Raw genomic sequence first — 19,413 nt, forward strand, 5'->3', positions numbered from 1 at the left:
TAAGACCCAAAATTAATTATGGCCAGTACATTATATTGCTTCAGTAATTTATGTAAGAAATTAAAGTTATTAAATGTTATTTTTGAGAAGGTAGTGATATTCTGTAAAACTTTTAAACCCATAATTGGTAGCAAGAATACTTTTTGAATTTCCTACAAAAGTTAAGTTTGAACATAATAAACCAATATATTTTATTTGGAATATTTGTATTTGAAAATATAGGCTTTATAACTTGAAATTATTCATTCTGTTATGAATTGAGTGTTTTTAATAGTACTAGTATGTAAGATCAAGATAGTTGCTTTGCTTTTGTTGAAAGGTTTTTCCTATATTTAATTTTGGTTAGAGCTGTGTAGTTTAATTTACTATTTATAAACAATTATTATATCAGCAGGTGTTATGTATTCAAATTGATTAATTGAAGTCACATTTAAATAGATTAATCTCATGAAAATAATAAACTATTCGAAATTAGTTTTTTATATTATTCTAACAATGGTTTAATCAAAATTAAGGTTTCTTTTTATTATTTTCAACTATTCTAAGTATCAAAGTAATTGAACTACTGCCATCATGTTTCTGTTTTTGAATTACTTTTCCAAGTGCAAGTTTCAGTGAAGAAAAAATGCCATAAAAGCTGTATCTATTATTTGATTTATTTAATTAATTTGCCCAAATTCAAAGTTTATCAGTGCTGCTTTGGCAAGTGAAGCAAGAAAACAAAGTAGGTCTGATATAGTATCCAAACAACTGAAGTGTTTCAGGTTATTAATGATGGGTAGAAGACTAGACAAAGTACAAACAGCCCATTATATAGATTTGCACTTAACAACGTTGTGCTAAAAATTATTTAACTGCATTCTTTAATGTTATATAGGCAGACATGTATGTAACAGAGATGCTCAGGGGATCAACTTCTATATACTTCCATCTTTTTTTAAGAAATTAATAACTTATATTTTAATGTACTGTAGGCATGCATGAGTCTAAGGGAGGGGGTCTAGGCCTTTCCACTTTTCTTAGGAGATTAATAAACATTAGCCACCAGATGTTTTTATACTACCATATATTACCAAAACAAACATTAGGTCAGTATTTCAATTTGATTGGGCTATTAGTTGTAGTAAAAACTTTTTATTTTTATTTCTATTATAAACAATGCTGAAATCTATAGTAATCTAGACAAGGCTTCAGCCAATAACTATTATTACCCTGATACAACAGTATGAATGATAATTAAATGTTGGGTGCATTTAAAAATTCAGTGATGCTAATCATTATTACAACTACCATGACATTTAGATATCAAAAATTAAAATCACTGAAAAACATACATTCTATTTATTAATTAGTACATTTTTTCTAAATATTATCATAAATAGTGATAGTAAAATGTAATTTCTTTATTTTAGTATAAAATGTTTTGATTTATACAGTATCAGAAAGAGATTACTGCATATTTTAAAAACAAAGAAAATATGAACCATATGGTTGTCTCCATTCAGTGTTGGGATTCATTTGCCAGACATGAAATGACTAGATTATATTTTAAAAAATTGTCAAACTATGTTTCTTGCAAAATCTTCAAATAGAAGATGTCTTATCAGTTGAGTGAAGAGTGATTTAAAAATTACTTAAAGCTGCAACTAGTTAAAAATAATAATAATTCCATATTAGAACTTTTTGGAACAATGAAGTGGTTCACAAAGGTATGAAGCCACTGCCTCCTCAAATGTTTTTTTTTCTTATTTGAATGGTGGGAATTGTAACTGATCAGTTAATCAGATGTAATCAATTAATTATTTCTCATCATTGATTAACCAGTTAGTACCAATACCTGTCCAGCTGTAGTTCTGGTGAATAAACTGTTTAACTATGTAAAGAAAACCTTGTAGGTTAGCTATACAAAAATCAACATAGCTACAAGTACAGATAATTCAAAATTCATTTTAATGTAGTCTTTCACAGCCAGTTTTGCTACCTATAAAAAATTAAGTTTGAATAAATATGCACCTGTAACTTATGGGTTAAAATGTATCTTCCATTGATATTTATACTTGTTGGAAGATGCATTTAGTTGAAATACACAATGTATTATCAAGTATAAAATACATAGTCTTCAGTAATTTAACTTACTGATGAAAGATTATAATATATTTTATCAATGAACACTAATGTAAAGATTACTGAAATCAAAAGCTAATGTTTTAGCCACAAGTTCTTTATTTTTAATGGAATTATAATGAATGGAGTTATACCAGTTTTCTTTATAGTAATATTACACATTTAGTTATTTGCTTAAAATTTCCCTTAATTTGTTTGAGATGGTTACCTGTTAGAATTGATAAATCCCTAATTTTAGCATTGTTAGTAATAATTTGTATTTGTGTGATGTTTTATGCAGTTTGGAATCCAAAAGTAATCTAGATGGTATACCAAAGTTTAAGGAAACTGTAAAACGGTTTTGTATGGAGCTTTCTGTATTGATTATAATATAAAAATTTTTACAAATAAGAAATTATTATCACCAGAGTAATGACTGCACATTTATGAGTAAAACTGATGATGGAAATGTGAGTTAACATATCATTAGACATGATATCAAGTGACATTTTATTGCCAGATATCATATTGAGGTCCCTCATTAAAACAATATCTTATGGAAATTTAATGATGTTATGACATTTTGTTATGCAACAATTTTGCTGAAAATTTAAAATTTTAACAAATTCTTGTCCAATTACATAGTATTTGATATAGATATAATGTTTAAAGAAATAACATTGAAGGAGTTGAAATTTGAAGTGCAGAAATAGGCATTTAACAATTTTGTCAAATTTAGTTTTGATGAATTCTTATTTTAATTGTGGATGCCTTTGGTAAAACTGCAGAGGGAAGAAAGAATGCAAGACTGAAATAGCAATAAAATAGGCTGAGTAACCTCACTAAAAACGTATATGAAACTGGAAATGACAATGAACAATTTGGTTTCAGAATGTGCAATGAAAAACAACTCAGCTCTGGCAAAAGTCAAAGGGTAAGCTAAAGTCCCAAGATATAAGCAAGCCAAGGCTTTCTGGATGTAGAAGGTAGGCTCAGCACCCACAGCTTGAGTAACAGTTTCTGGAAGATATTCACCAACATCAGATTAGTGGATGTGCAATAGCATATATGATGAAAGCCTTAGAACTCAGTATTTTAAAACATTTCCAATGTGGTGCTTACCTCTTCATGTAATAGCATGCCATATCCATATATTAATGCATCAGTCATGCAGCTTGTGTCTTATTATTTTGAAGGAAAGCCAGTATCAGTACCAAAGTGAGTACCAGTTACAAAAAACACTACTATAGTTTCTCATAATACCAATGCAAGTCAGACACTCATTTAAATCAAGCTATGGCTCTTAAAGGAGAAATATCAATCAACTGGAGGTCAATTTGTAATAAGAAGAATCACTTTACTATCATGCTTGTGGTGTATGGAAATGGAACAAAGATGCTGCCATATTCAAATGCAAAATTTCCCAAAGAATGTCACATGACCACAACTTACGATTGTCTATTTACATGAAAAAGGCCAGATGGATGAAGGTTTTCCAAGACATGTTGCATTGTATGTTGTGCAAAGAATCCTCATGGGAATATTGTATACTGGTCCTTGAATCTTTCAGGTTTTACTGATTGACATGCATCAAGGTTATCTTAAATGAGGATTGCATAGATATTTGTCACCATTCCTGGAGGCATGACAGACAAGTTGCAAGTGATGGACATTAGATGAAACCAGCCATTTTACCAGCAAGTATGCCAAAAGTGGAATGAATGGTTTTACTTTGAAGTATATGTCTACACTATTAGGTAAACAGAAGAAACTGCCACTTCAGTGGAAAATGAAGATAGGGTCTGCAGTGATGCTATGTACGGTGATTATGAAACATCAGAGAATAGAAACATTCCAACAATTTGAGAACAATGACTTGGACTGAGGATTTGGAAGATTTTACAATTTGTATTTTTAAATATCACATTTAATATAGCATTTACTAGTTTTATATTTCTAAACATTTCTAAGTGTGCATATAAATAAATCTTAATCACGAGACTTAGCTTCATGATCATTTTATTTCAAAAATCATGTTCACAGGTACTAGCTAAAGCTTTTGCCTGACACCTTATCAAAATGTTCTTGAAATTTTGAGTCCACCACATGCAAGTTCCTACCATCATTCAACTAACAAGTTAAATTATTTGAAAAAAGTTAAGAGAATAATCAGGGAAAATTTATATTAAGTGAATCAGTTTCAGCCTTTATTTATGATACCACTATCAATTATTTTGTAAGCTAACTGGCCTTTTAATTTTCAAGCCACCCCATTATCTATTTTTGAAAGAATATAAGTAGAGAGATACTTGCATATGTGATCTTTTTTCTTATTTAACCATGGTATAAAACCATGTCTGGTTCTGTTGCTTAATTATTTATTTGTAATTTTTTAACTTGCTAACAAGTTGCCAACACATAATTCAGGTCAGTTACAATATTTTCTATAAAATGCTGTAGGTTAGAAATATTGCAGCTACTGTATTTACCATTTCTTGTGGATGATGGTAAAGTTAATAAAAAAAATATAATTAATAATAATAATGTTGTGTTATGAATTTGTAAATGACTTGGTAAGTGAAACTGATAGTAATCTCAGTTCACATGCTTCAGGTAGCTCACACTATAATTGTTGTTTGTGAAAATTTATGATATAACTAAAATATTCACACACACATGCACATATGTATGTGAGAGAGAGAGCAACTAAGCTGCTATTTGTGTGTTATCCCAGCTGGTTCAGTGGGCTTGGATATACATCATAAATCATTGGCAATTGATATGGTAGATGTAGTGTGGTTGGCATATTACAACATGTTCCTTTTTTGTTTGCACTCATGTATCCTTAGAAGTAGACTAAAATTTATTGCTGAATTGTAGTCTTACAATTGAACTTCAGGTTTTGTCATTGATATCTGGTTGTGTATTTATTCTGTGGTGTTAAAACATTTAAATTTTACCATTGGACAGTTTTATTGAACCTGTTTCACAGTATCAGCAAATTACCCTTGTAATAATGATAATTTATTACCCTGTTTCTCTAAAGAAATGTATATGTGGCAAATCTACACAAATTCTGCATGTAACACTTAAATTTAAAAATTATAAAAAAAGACATAAACAGATTGTGTGAATTTATTTTTTAGATGTCTTTGAAAAAACCAGCACAAGAACATTGATTAAAATGTTGGAGAGATTCAGAAAAGCCTAAATTTCAGCATGTCTAACCAACTTACATGCAGCAGTGATGATGAACAAAGGTATAATCATTTATTTAATCTTTTAAAACTTTTTTCTGGTTTTCAGATGAGTGTTTTTGTTTTGAACTTTGTAAGGAAATTTATAAATATCACATATGGAAAAGAAAGTACTTTTCTCCACACATCAAGTGGTACTTGTGTGATATGGAAAAGAACATGCAAGGTATTACAGGAATAAAGATTTCCTTAAACTGAAATTCTTGTATCAAGATACATGTATATATAAAACAGAATGGTAAGTGTGTGTGTGTGTTAAGGGAGTAAAAATAGGAAATTTACACTTGGTTTTTTTATTTATTCCTTGGTTTTAGGAACATTTGTTATTTGGAATATACTCCATGCATTTCATGGATCAATTGCATGATGATACACCTTTTATTTAAGTTCAGAGTTTACAAAATGCAGAAAAATTAAATATGTATTTGGTTCAAATATTTTAATCTTGAAGATGCTGCATTTTGTGAATTGTTTTGTTAGGATATTTGATAAAGCTACTGTAGATGAGGATTATATACCAAGTAGGTTACTCAGATTGAATGCCAGGCTTATATCAAGTATGTAGGGATGAGCAAATATGCTGGTTGGATTTATGGGATAATTTTAATGGGAAAGTTGATCTTTTTGGAATGGATGGCTTACACTTAAGGCATGAACTAGCATGTTAACAAGAGCTTATTAACTCAACTGCAGTGATAGATTTAAACTAGGGCCAGACAGAGGTGAGGGATATGATATTAGTAAAACTGGGAATGTACATGGTTTCCTGTAAATTATAACAGGCATAAAACAAATGTGTTTTAAAATGTGATTTATTGTTGCTATTATAATGTTAGGAGTATTAGAAATAAAACTGATTTCAAAGCTGTTATGGAAAGTGACAATTTTGATATGGGTATCACTGAGACTTGGTTAGGTTTGAACAATTTTGATGATAATTTTTTTTTTAATACCAAGCTATAGATTATTTACTAGAAATAGCATATTGAAAAGAGAAAAGAGAAGTAGTAGTTTTATATGTGAGGAGTAAATTGTATCTTGTTGAGTCAGAATATATTAAAGGAAATAATAATGAGGTTGGGTCAATTTGGGTTAGTGCATATAAAGGGTAAAGTCTCGTAATTGGAATTTGTTACAGACCAATAGGCCAGAATGTGGAAGTTAATGAGAAATTGTATAATTAAATTAAAATGGTAGCTGAAAAGAATGTTGTTACAGGATATTTTAATTTTAGGGGTATTTATTGAGAAACTTTTGAATCTTACAATGAGATGGATGGGTTTTTGGAATTTGTTCAGGATACTTTATACACTAATTTGTGATGGATTCTACAAGAGAGGAAGTTAGATTTAATATTAGCATAAAATTATGAGTGGTGATCATTTAAGTACAAGTAACCATTGCACAATTAGGTTTGGGATTTTACTACATGTTGAATTGTTGAAGAATAGTACTCTGATTCCAAATTTTAGTAAAGTCTATTGTGATTGAATGAGATATGATATGGCTTCTGTAGATTGGACTGAAGAGTTGAGAGAGGATCTTGAACATATATTGGAAGCATTTAGGGAAAAAATCAATATGCACATGGAACATACAAATTTCTTACAGGAACAAAATGGCAATGGAGTGTAATAAACCAGTAGGGTTTAGTAGTTTTAAGAGGTCATATTAGGGACAAACATAATAACTTCAGGAAGTTTAAACTTATCAGAAATAATAAAGACTTGGAGGACTATAGGAAATCTAGAGAACTGGTTAAAAAGGAAGTTAAAAGGGCAAAAACTGTATGAGAAGGAGGGTTTTTCAAAAGAGTTAAATCAGACAGTAAGGAATTCTTTAGGTATATGATGGGTAAGGAAAATGTTTGGATCGAGATTGGGCTTAAAAAATTATGGTGGGGACCTGATCTTGGAAGATTATGATATGCTAAACTTGTTAAATTGCATGTTCTCTTTAGTTTTTATAAAGGAAGATACAAGTATTGTGCTTCAACCAGAGCACTTAATGTATGGGAAAAATATTGATCTAAGTAAAATATATTATTTTAAGTTCTGAAATTTTAATAGGTAAGTCAGGAAATCTCAAAATTGATAAATCCCTGGACCAAACAACTTTTGTTCTAGAGTTTTAAAGATTATATTTGTGAATTGCTAGGTAATATTTTGTTTATAGGTTATTGTGTAGTGGAAGAAGATTAGAAGTTGGCTGGTGTTGTTCCAGTATTTAAAGGTGGTGAGAAACAATGTTCAGGCAATTATAGGCCAGTTAGTCTTACATTACTAGTTTGAAAAGATTTAAAATATGTGATTACAGATGTTTATTTATGTGATACAGATTACAGACTGTTTAACAAACCTTATGACATTCTCTGAGGTTGTTGCTGCAAGAGTGGGTGAAGGGAATACAGTGGATTTGGTTTACCTTGAGTTTAAGAAAGTGTTTGATAAAAGTGCCTCACAAATGACTTGTTACAAAAATTAAGTATGTGGTTGTGGGGGAAATGTTATTAAATTAGATAGAAAATTTGCTGGAAAGTAGAAAGCATGTAGTAGTAGTAAATGTAGTTAAATTTGACTGTGTCACACTTAAATGTGGTGTCCCTCATGGCTCTGCTGAATCCTCTGCTGTTTGTAATTTACATTAATGATATTGACTCTGGAATGATCAACATTTGAAATTTATAGATGACATCAAGCAATGACAAGAAAACCCACTTGTAGAGAAAAATATATATGTAAAAACGGCTGTTATGGGTAGAGAAAACTATGTAGAGGAGTAAACAATGTTTCGACCTTCTTTGGTCATCGTCAGACTTGCAAAGAAAGAAAGAGGTAACTGACCGACAGCTAACCACATATTTGAAGGTGGTTATGTAATTGAGTGTAGAAATGTAGAGGGCGTGCTTAGATGTTTGATTATATTTATTAATATAGGTATAAAGGTATTCCTTTGTATTGGTTTATTTTGGGCTTGAGTTATTGTATAAGTAAGGCTTCTTTAATTTTGAATTTGTTTATATTTGTTTCTTTATTTAGTATTTGGGTGTTTTCTATGGTTATGTTGTGTTTATTTTATTTGCAGTGTTTGAAAACGTGTGAAGGTGACTTTTTTGTTCTTTGAATCTGGTTTCCATTTTTTTTCTTGTTTCTCCAATATAGAAGTCGTGGCAGTTATCATGTATTTTATAAATAATGTTGGTGTCGTGTTTGTCAGTGTAAGTTTTACATAGTATAGGCCTTAGTTTTGTGCTTGGTTTTTGAATAAATTTGGTATTAACTGGAATGTCATATTTTGTTGCTAGTTTTTGCCAAATATTGGTTATTTTTCTGCTGATGTCGGGAATATATGGTATGCATCAGTATATGGTTTCGTGATTTTTTGATTCATGAGATACATTTACTTTTGTTGGTTGATTTTGCTTTATGTCTTGGTGTGTGTGTGTATAATGTTTTCTATGGTTTGTGGAGGACACTTATTGATGTTGATGAAGTATTGTTTTATTTTGTCTAATTCATCGTTAATTTTATCTGTTGAGTATAGTTTTATGGCTGTGTTTATTTGGTTTCTTAGTATGTTGAGTTTTTGTTTTGTTTCATGTTCTGATTCCCAAGGAATGTATAGTCCAGTATAGTCCCTTATACCTATATTAATAAATGTATCCAACATCTGAGCATGCCCTCTACATTCTTACACTTATATACAAAACTGCCTTCAAACATGTGGTCAGCTATCGGTCAGTTACCTCTTTCTTTGTAAACCTGACAATGACCGAAGAAGGTCGAAACATTGTTCGCTCCTCTACATAGAGCTTTCTCTACCCATAACAGCTACTTTTACATATAGATGACATCAAGATTTTTTAGGGTGGCTAACTGTATCAAAGATGCTGTAGACGTATAGAGAGATTTAGATGATTTGATACATTGAGCCAAGACATGGCAGATGATCATTATTCAAAATGTAAGGTGACACACGTCAGTTTTCAGAGTTCAAATTATTATTACAACATAAATGGGAATACATTAAACACTGTGGTTGAAGAAAAAGATCTTGGTGTTGTGATTGAAAAATCACCCAAGTCATTTATACTGTATTGTAGCTAGCAATAGGGGTAATAGGATTTGGGTAGCATATGTAGAAATATTGATTACAAGACAAGGGATATTATTGTTTTATTGTCTAGATAAATTATAAGGCCTCATTTAGAGTACTGTGTGCAGTTTGGGCTCCATTCCACAAGAAGAACACTGAATTGTTGGAGAAGGTTCACAGAAGAGCCACTAGAATGATACCTGGGATTTTCCTGTGAGATGAGATTAAACTCACTAAACTTGTTTTATTTAGAGAGGAGAAGAATCAGAGTGATTTAACAGAAGTGTTTAAGATTATTAAGGGTATTGACAACATAGATCCATCAGACTTCTTTGTGTTGAGCAGTGAAAGCAATAGAACAAGGGGCCATATATTCAACTTTGGCAGTGTAGGAGGTTGTTTCTGCAGTTTAGACAGTATTACTTTTCAAACAGGGTAGTTGGCTTTTGGAATGTGATGGAGGTAGAAAATTTAACTGAGTTCAAGAAAAGATTGGGTTAATATATGAGCAATAAGGGATAGTTACAGTTGGGTGCTGGAAAGAACATCCTTGATGGGCTATTAAACTCCTTTTGTCTTTAAAATTTTATGAATTTATATTTGTTCTAGGGGTACAGAGTGATTCTATAAGTTGTTAATGCACCAGGAAATTAATGCATGAATGATTGGGAAAAAAAATTAGCTTAATTCTTGGAAGCTAGAGCATTTTATGGTGCTGTGAAATGACATCTGAGGCCTGCCTTGTCTTATAACAGGACTTAAAATCCTGAAGTAATAGCCACAAGGCTAATGACAAAACATTTTTACTTGTTCTGCACAAATTTTATTTGTCCCTCAAGGCATTTCAAACAATATTATGTCAGGTAAAGAGAAGTATAATAAAAACTAAACTAACCTTGTTGTGTATTTTGTTACTGCAGTTATTATGTCATAATAAAAATGTGAAAAACTTTTGATGCTAATCATATTCTTCAAAGAGTTTCTGAAAATGTTTCACTCATCCTGACTAAGAGTTATTTACTAGAGATTCCAGTAGCTGCATGAAATATGAATAACCTATTTGAAATTTGGTTCTTTGTCCTATGAACCAATGAATATTCATATTGATATATAAATCTGATAAGTGTCATGCACTGAGAAACAATAATTTATTGACATGTTTTTCCAAATAATGTTATAAAAATGAGTTTATGAGAGGTTGTGATAAGCCAGGTAAAATATGAAAGGATGGTATGTTAAAAGATATGTGGAGCTTTTAGGAAATCATATGCACACTCTTGACTGTCCAAATGAAGCTTGGACATGATGCTAAGGAAAATAATACTGTACAGATATTTTGTAATGTTGGATATAATACAAACTGTAGTTTTACAAAATATAACTTATTTTGTATATAAAGTTACAAATTTTCAGCATCCAAGGCCTTAAAGAATCATGGCCCTAGTTATTACACTGTTTGTTGTGCATGGTGACAGCACCAGAGTGTACATCTACACCTTTTACTGTAAATGTGAATTATTGATTAATGCCTGTAAATAAATGTATCCCTACATTGTGGCTTCCACTGGCTGTTTACCAAGTTGCAACTTTAGGAAAAGCATACTTGGGAGTTATGAGAAGGTTCATCATTGGCCAAAATTATAGACTATTGACACTGATCTAGAGAAACACATGTATAACTAATAGAAACACAAAGATAGCTTTCATAATTGGGAAGGTGGAAGTATGCCAACTCAGTATTCAAGAAATGGAACAGAACTGGGAACATAGTTTTTAAATTTGATGATGTATTAATAATGCTGTACCTCTATACTGTATGTACATATTTATTATGCATTGCTTGTTATCCATTATCACTTAATTTTATTGACTTCTTACAAATTACAAAACAGCAGAAAACTTATGATTTTAAGCTGCTTTCTTAAAGATAAGAGTTTGGTGTGTTAATTTTTATGATTGATGAAGGCAAAATTGCAGAGTAGTTGCACATAAGTACTAAATGTGTGCTGAAGGATATGGTCAGGATCTAATTATTTTATTGTAGACCTGACAGGAACATTTTCATCTTAGCCACTTCCCTCATCTTAGGTTTCAGTAAATAACTGGTAGTGATTTTGAAATAGTAGAGATGATTTTGGTTTTCTGAATATTATCAGTGCAATTTCCTATTTTCAGTTCTGTCTGAACACTTCATCAGTGTATGTGTAAAATAAAGTATGTGCAACATGTACTTCACTAAAGTTGTACATAAACCATTGTTAGCATTATAGTAATTGAAAACTCAATTGTTGTGATGTTTATTAGAATGTTAACACATAGCATGGTGTTTAAGGTTTTCTTAAACTTGTAACATTAGATAGTATAGCATAAATTGTTTGCTCCACCACATCACCTTACTGTGTTCTAAAACAACTGAAGATCTGGTGCATTTTTCATAACTATTGATATTCATATACATTTACCAACATGTTTATATGTAAACTAATGTTACATTTATAATGATCAAAAACTTGTTCATTATTTTGGCAACAAATTAATACATATTGCAAGAATTTTCAAACTGTCCTGATCTAATCTAAAAATTTACTTGAGTTGCTTGTGGGAATGTTTATACATATAAAATTTGACTTTTTTTAAATATTAAATTATGTAAGATATGGTATCACACTGATATTTTATTTCTGGTATATTGTAAAACTGTGAGAAAACTGAAACTAGGAAATTAGTTGTAGATCAGTATCTAAAGTTAACAATAATAATTCAAGAAAATAGTAACATGTACATAATTTTAATAATGCTCATTATTTCCATAAGCATGAAAGATTGGTTGTTTTAGCCACAGAATTCTGTATTATTACTGTGATTAAAACAAACTGAAGGCTCGCAAGTATTAAATTGATACTTGAAAGTAACATGAAATATTTACCTGCTTGGTATAAAGATGGGGGATTGATTTTTAATATACTGTTAACATCTATGGTAGTATGTTTTTGGGAATTCAGTAGTTCAGCTCATGTTAGTCACTTAAATGCATATTATGTTAGTAAAAGAAGTAGATAAATAATGATAATTGATATTTTCAATGAGCAGGTGTGTTGGGGGCATTCATCGAGTTCAGAAGCGCAGGGTGCACAATGAAGTAGAACGAAGACGTAAAGATAAGATAAATTCTTGGATCCTAAAAATAGGAGAACTACTTCCTGACAAAGATTCCAAAAGACAGGTAAGTTTCACATGTACTGTACTAATAGTTTTGATATAACTAGTATTTCAGATTTCATTGAAAAAAATCAACCTTTCCTTTTATGGCATTAATATTTGACTACAGAGTAATATGAGTATTATTTATTTTGCTGGGTGACCAACTTGTTATTACTGCTACCTTGTTTTACTGTAGTTTGCTACAGTTTCTGATTAGTGGAAAATGATAATTAATTGATTTTCAGGCTGATTTAACCCTCTGGATGTGAGTAGGTAAAAATGCTTTTTTATAGAAGTATGGTCAAAACTTAAACTACTTTATCAATGCATTTTAATAAACTTATCAAAACATAGTGAATGGCTCAAACTTTAATAGTATATGTTTTAAGTTTTCAAAAGGGTATATTTAAATAAATTCTCAGTCATCACTTTACATCATGTGACACTTGTTCATTCTGAATTGCTCTGTTTAGATACTCGTTCTCCCTCTGAGTTGAGTTTTAGTATGAATTACAAACTTATTGCACAAATATTGCTAAGACATGATTTACTTTTATAGCTTCTAGCCATCTTGATTTAGTAAGGTGAAACTAGAAAGTCTAATGCATGTGCTATGCTTTCCTATCATGTTAACTCTTTTTCAGTGGGCTCACACAACTTGTGGAAATCGAATTGTGAATTTCACTTGTACAACAATAAATGCAGTAACAATGAAATTTCTTAACTTATTCTGTTAAAAATTGTAACTATCTTGTACACAAAGAATGATACTATTATAGTTGGTTTTACTAAAGATGTATTAATAGTTATTTGCACTTAAACTATTAACAAATTGAGTGCAAGGTGATTGATTTTCATTTTATGTATAAAAAATGCTTTTCTTTCTCTAGATCCTCCTAAAAGGATATCAGTAGTTTTTTTAACACAGATGTTTGTATTTTAGTGTTTCTTTACCATATCACTAATTCTAGCTATTATGATCAACTTAAAATGCTGTGAAAGAATTAAAATTAGGAAATAAATAAAAAGATGTACCTTCATTTTTATAGAATATCTTTAAAGATGTCAATTTGCTTATATTCATAATTTCGGCTATTTTCCTTTTCATGTATAGTTAATTTTTAACGTTTTATTTTTCATTCTTATTCATTACCAATTGAAATTTATTTTGACACAAATTATTGGTGCCATTGGGGCATGTAAAAGTTTCATTGAGGAACATGCACAACCCTTTGGGAACATTTTTATTCAGTGTACAATATTGTATGTTTTGAGAATAGATACAGTGTGTGATGTATATTTAAAAAATGTTTAAACCTAATTATGATTTAGGCTGTTTCTCTGACTGTAATATATTGAGGTAAGAAACAACCATAACCGCTGTGGTCAATTCCATGTAATCCATGATGACAGCTTGGTGTAAATTTCAAAACTCTTGTTAGATTATACTGTAAAATGAGCTCTCTCTAATTGTTTGGTACTTGTATATAACACCTATAAGGAGAATATAAAGCTTCAAGAAATCTCTTGAAGGTGGGTGTGGCAGCTCCAAAGGGTTAAAATTTATTACTTGTTCAAACTGTATTTATTCAGAGAACTTTTAAATAGAAGAATCAAAAGGTTATATAAGCATCTCATTGGCTATACCTACCCTACTGTACTGCCCTTGTATTTTTAAAGATGCAGAGTTTCAAAGTACAGAATGTTTATAGCTTGTTAGTCATGTTACAATATCTCTGAAATTTTAAGTATTATTTTAAAGGTTTATTTTGAAACAAAGGACTTAAAACTTGGAAAACATAACTTTGAGTCATAACACATTATAATATTAAATAAATGTACATGTATTGATATCAAAGGTGTTTGGTTAAATTTTGAATGTAAAACCATGACATGCCCAGAAAAGTATTTTTAAAGGGGGCTCCCACTGCTAAAAGTGTCTATCAAAAAACATCATTAATTATCTTAAACATTTGTTAACCCCTTAATTATAACTAGAGAAAAATTTATACTTAATTATGTAATAGGATAGTATATTCTCAATACAGCTTTTGAATAATTCAGCCTACTGATTCATAGTTGCATTTATTTATTTCACCTAGACTAATGAAGGATTTTTTTTCTCTTAGAGCTATGTTACAAAACCTTTATACCAATTATAGAACATCATCTTTTTTGTGTGAGTTATTGTTTTGAAATGAATAATAATCTAGTAAAGTCAGTGATGTCGAGAAACCCACTTGTTGAGAAATTTATATGCAAAAACGGCTCGTTTGGGTTGAGAAAATATTTTACATAGAAGAGCGAACAACGTTTCCACTTCTTCGGTCATCATCAGGTTCAAAATGTTCACAGTAGGTAAATTGTGAACCTGATGATTACTGAAGAAGGTGGAAATGTTGTTCGCTCTTCTATGTAAAATATTTTCTCAACCCAAACGAGCTGTTTTTGCATATAAATCTAGTAAAGTATTAACAATGATACTACCAAAAATTAGATTAACTTCTATTGGGATTTCAAGACTTTTACTGTAAAAAAATAAAGACCCACATGTAACTACTAGATTTCTTGATTTTTATGTATATTTTTATTCATTGTTATGAAAGTAACTCAAAGGAAAAAATCAGAAACTGATTAGATAAGGAGACATAAATGAAAAAACAAAACATTAAGTAAAGTATCTCAGGGAAATGTACATATGAACTGCATATGTTTGTTATTCAGTATTCTGTTTTATGATAAATTGAGCTCCTTGCCTGCCAGGTGTTTATAGATTTATTAGAAGTTCAAAATGCAAGAAAACAATAAAAGTAAATAAAACTATATGTAAACTGTTAGAACTGTGAGGCTGCCGAGGTTAAATAATTTCAAGTTTCTGCTACAGTCTGCAGTCATTTTAGGAAATAGGGATGATTTAGATATTTTTTTTTTTGTGTGTGTGTGTGGTGGTGGTTACAAGATTGGTAAAATGGGCAAAGCTCATTTTGTGCTATGGTATAGGAACTAAAATTAATACTTTACTGAGAACAGTTTTGATATTCATTTAGAGAATTCTGGAGGTTATGAAAATGGGAATTTGAAAACTGTGAGATAAAGAAGAAAAGTGTTTATCTTAACAGGAAAATTAACTTGCACTCAGAGTAAGGCTCTAAGTTCAGAGACAAATAATTAATAAAACTACATATTAAAAACTGTTTTGTGCACAGAAAACATGTGATGTTTACAAAAATCATGCCAAGTTTTGCAAGAATATATTAACTAAATTAAAAGTTGTGTATAGTTCCATGCTTATATGGTGGTTAGAAGGTTAGTCAGAATGGCCAATCTTGTATATGGAGAGCTTGTAGGTTACATTCAACTGATTGACAATTTTTACATGAGTTTTGGATAATTGGAATAATTAAAAATAACAACAGATGGAAACACTGAATTTGGAGAGATTTGTCATTTCTTTTGAATAGTAACACTGATTAACTTTGTTACGACTGGTAGCCATTTCTCTCGGCTTAAGGCATGCTTGCTTATCCAGTTTTGGAATAATGAAAAATAGTGACTCTAATTCTATTTCAAAACTTCTCGTGACTCAAATATCTACATCTGATATTTTATAAGTTGGTAAAATTTATTGTATAGTTTGTAAAAAATATTTTTTTAAAATGTTTGAAATTTGATATCTATGTAGCTCCAGTGGGTATTTCATGTAAATAAGGCCATTTCAGATACTTCAGAAATGTTTTGGCTGTTGAAAAGTAGAAGACTATTTCATCCTGTAGTAAAGAACTTGTCTGTGGTTTTGTTTCTTACATTACTTTCTTTTTCTCACAAAATATTTCAAAAATCCTATTTTGAAGGCTTTTAGAATGCCACAGCAAGTGGGTGAGACAGTAACTAATAGACTTTAGTCTTCAAATAATGCAAACTAAATTTGGTGGGGCTAGACAATAAGCTGCAATTTCTCAGAAATTGACTAGAGAAAGTTCTCATAGTAAAGAACAAAAGATTTTATGAACTTAGGAACAATCCATATACTTGAGTTTTATAGTTCCTTCTGACGTTTAGTTGTAATAATATTCTTGTGTTAATTTATGTCTGTTTCAAAGCTATAAGAATATTTTTCTCTAGAGATATAGGAGATATGAGAGGTGAACCAGGATATGACAACAATGTAGACAGATGACACAATATTTTCTCTAGAGATATGAGGTAAGGATATTTAGGGGTAATGAGAAAGGTAACTTTGAACCAGGAATTCTATGACAACAATGTAGACAGATGACACAAAACCTTTTTGTCTGATATTTATTACTAAATTTATTGTTATTCAACATATACAAGAGCTCCTCAGCAATTGAAAACAATAATTATCAGAGGGAAGTGAAACTTATTCAAAAGTCTAGTTGAAAAAACATCATCTGTGTCATTATAGGCATATGTTACTGATGTTGTGACAATGGCTTACTATCTTTTGTGTAGTTTTAGTTCTCTTTCTATGAATAAAAACATTTTGAGATAAAGAAGGAAAAACTGATTTTAACCTGCATAAGAATCTGTGCATTTCAAAAATCAAATGTACTAAACACCAGTTATAAGAAAAGAATATAGTTTCAGACAGTATGAGGAATTGATGAAAAAAAACTGGTTTAAGCAATTATTATACAACTTCTATACTCTAGGAACTATTGTGCTTACAAGATTATTTTGCTTTAATAGACAATTGGTCTATTTCTGGTAGTTTAAAAGTGAAACATGGGTGAATTATTTAAATTTTATTTGCATTTTTATATTAAAGCATCTCTTATTTTTATGTAACTAAGGTACAAAGATAAGTTAACCAAATGATACATGAAGATGGTCATGTTGAATATTAAGGTGGTTAGAAAGGAAAACATTTAGAAATTTTATTATTTGAGGCCACACTACAAAATGTTTCTTAGCAGTATTTATTACAAAACAAGTTAATTTTTTTGTTTTTTATTACTTTGCTCTTATGCTTCATAAGCACAGATTTGTGCAGTTCATTCCTTTATTTCTGCACCTGTATTTTGAACCAGTTATACAATCTTGTTTTTGCATCCACAGTTGACCAGCTGGTCCATGGCTTCAGGTGCTGCAGGATGTGATGTGGGTGTGGAAAATGTTTTTCACTTTCAAGTTTCCATTCATATTTGTTGCACAAAGAAGTTATGGTTTATTTGAGCAGTACCACATCATAGCCTGGTAGTGGTTTGAAACTTGTTTAGTTTAATGGTGATTGAGTTCATGGCAGCAACTTTGCTTTTGCTTGTATGTGCCTAAATAAATGGTATGTTGTTGTGTGGCCTTGTGAAGCTTGTATATGGTACATTATCTTTTATTAACCTTGTACCAGAGAAGGAATGTTGACCATAATTCCAAATTTACAATATGTATCTACATGAAGTGTGGGAAACTTTAAGTAAAATGTTCAAGCTTGTTGTTTACAAAAAGTGGAATTTTAATGTATTTTTACTCAAGATACATATGTAAATGTATGAAGTCACTCTGATTCAGACTCTGACTAGATGAAGTGCAAGGAGGTCTTCATATGAAGAATAAAAATACTTATGTCCATTGTATGGTTTACATACTGTATTGGTTCAGCATTCAGGAACTTCAAAATACATATCCAAAGTTTTTATATATTATATCTGATACTTTCTCTCTTCTACCATGAACTATAACTAAATCAGAAATATAGTGTAAAATGAATTATTGATAACTCATATCAAAGACAAAATACAATGTTGAATGATACTCCATAAAAGGTCATGGCATGTGCACTTTAAGTCCTGTCTATGTATGTAGTGGTTAATGCTTTGAAAGGATTTCTTTCACATGCAGTAGTTTCTGTTCCATGTTCTTTATCTGCATTTGAATATAACTTTTAAAGATTATCTGTACTTAAGGGAGGTTTTTGTTATAGTTCTGACTTGAGTAATAACAACAACTAAAAAACTAAATACCAGCTGTCATACTGATTTTAGAGGTAATATTGTATGTGGTGTACTGTTTGCTGTACAAGCTCATTTGTCCTTTTCTGTGTATATTAAATGTTTTATCAAACAATGCTTGACGTTAATGGCACTTCCTGTGTCAGTCTCTCAGTAGCCATTTAATTCTCAGATACCCAGGTGCTCTTATTTGATACACTTGTTATATGATTCATATTATTTCATTGCAAAAAAAAATGTTAGTGGATGAAATAGTTTGAAATTAGCTTCCTTCATATTAGGTAGTTTCTGCAATTAACAGATCTTATTTTTATATATTATAGTTATATTATTGTAAGCTGTCTTTTTCAGTGTTTTAACTTGGGTATTAGCTAGATTGTGCATGACATTTAAGATTAACTAAACCTGTGAAATTAATTCTAGAATAGTAGAGAATATTCGTAATTGAAAGAATGTGAAGTGTCTGGTAACAAGGGTACACGATAATATTAAAAACAATGAATTAGCCAGTTTTATTTTTAGATAGTATAATGCTAAATAGTTGAAGTATTTGGCTCTATGTTAGTTATCACATATATACAGTTATTTGACTGGTTGCCATTAAACTGTAGAAGTGTCTTCATTTTTACATTAATCATAGTACCATTTTCAAGGTATTTCCATTCAAACAGTTAGCCTTACAGTTTACAACAGTGTAGAAATGTTAAGAAAGAATTTAATTTGTTTTATCATTATGCAAAGTGAACTTTGAAATATTTTTACCAAATAATTTAAAAGAACCCACTCAT

At 30.3% G+C, this 19,413-nt stretch overlaps 1 protein-coding gene across 5 annotated transcripts in view; it reads left to right on the forward strand.

Annotated features, from left to right (window-relative positions):
* Positions 1-19,413, forward strand: part of LOC143236002 (uncharacterized) — a 38,912-nt gene that overhangs the window by 5,208 nt on the left and 14,291 nt on the right. For 2 of the 5 annotated variants that reach the window (XM_076474179.1, XM_076474180.1), the window contains exons 2-3: positions 5,250-5,363; positions 12,546-12,678. In XM_076474179.1, coding sequence (XP_076330294.1) covers positions 5,323-5,363; positions 12,546-12,678 — 174 coding nt within the window. In that variant the 5' untranslated portion in view covers positions 5,250-5,322. Of the gene's footprint in view, positions 1-974; positions 1,089-5,249; positions 5,364-12,543; positions 12,679-19,413 lie in introns of those variants that run through there. The other 3 variants (XM_076474182.1, XM_076474184.1, XM_076474181.1) reach the window with 2 other exon arrangements.

This window comes from Tachypleus tridentatus, chromosome 13, assembly GCF_004210375.1.
Source record: "Tachypleus tridentatus isolate NWPU-2018 chromosome 13, ASM421037v1, whole genome shotgun sequence".
Classification (NCBI taxonomy): Eukaryota; Metazoa; Arthropoda; class Merostomata; order Xiphosura; family Limulidae; genus Tachypleus; species Tachypleus tridentatus.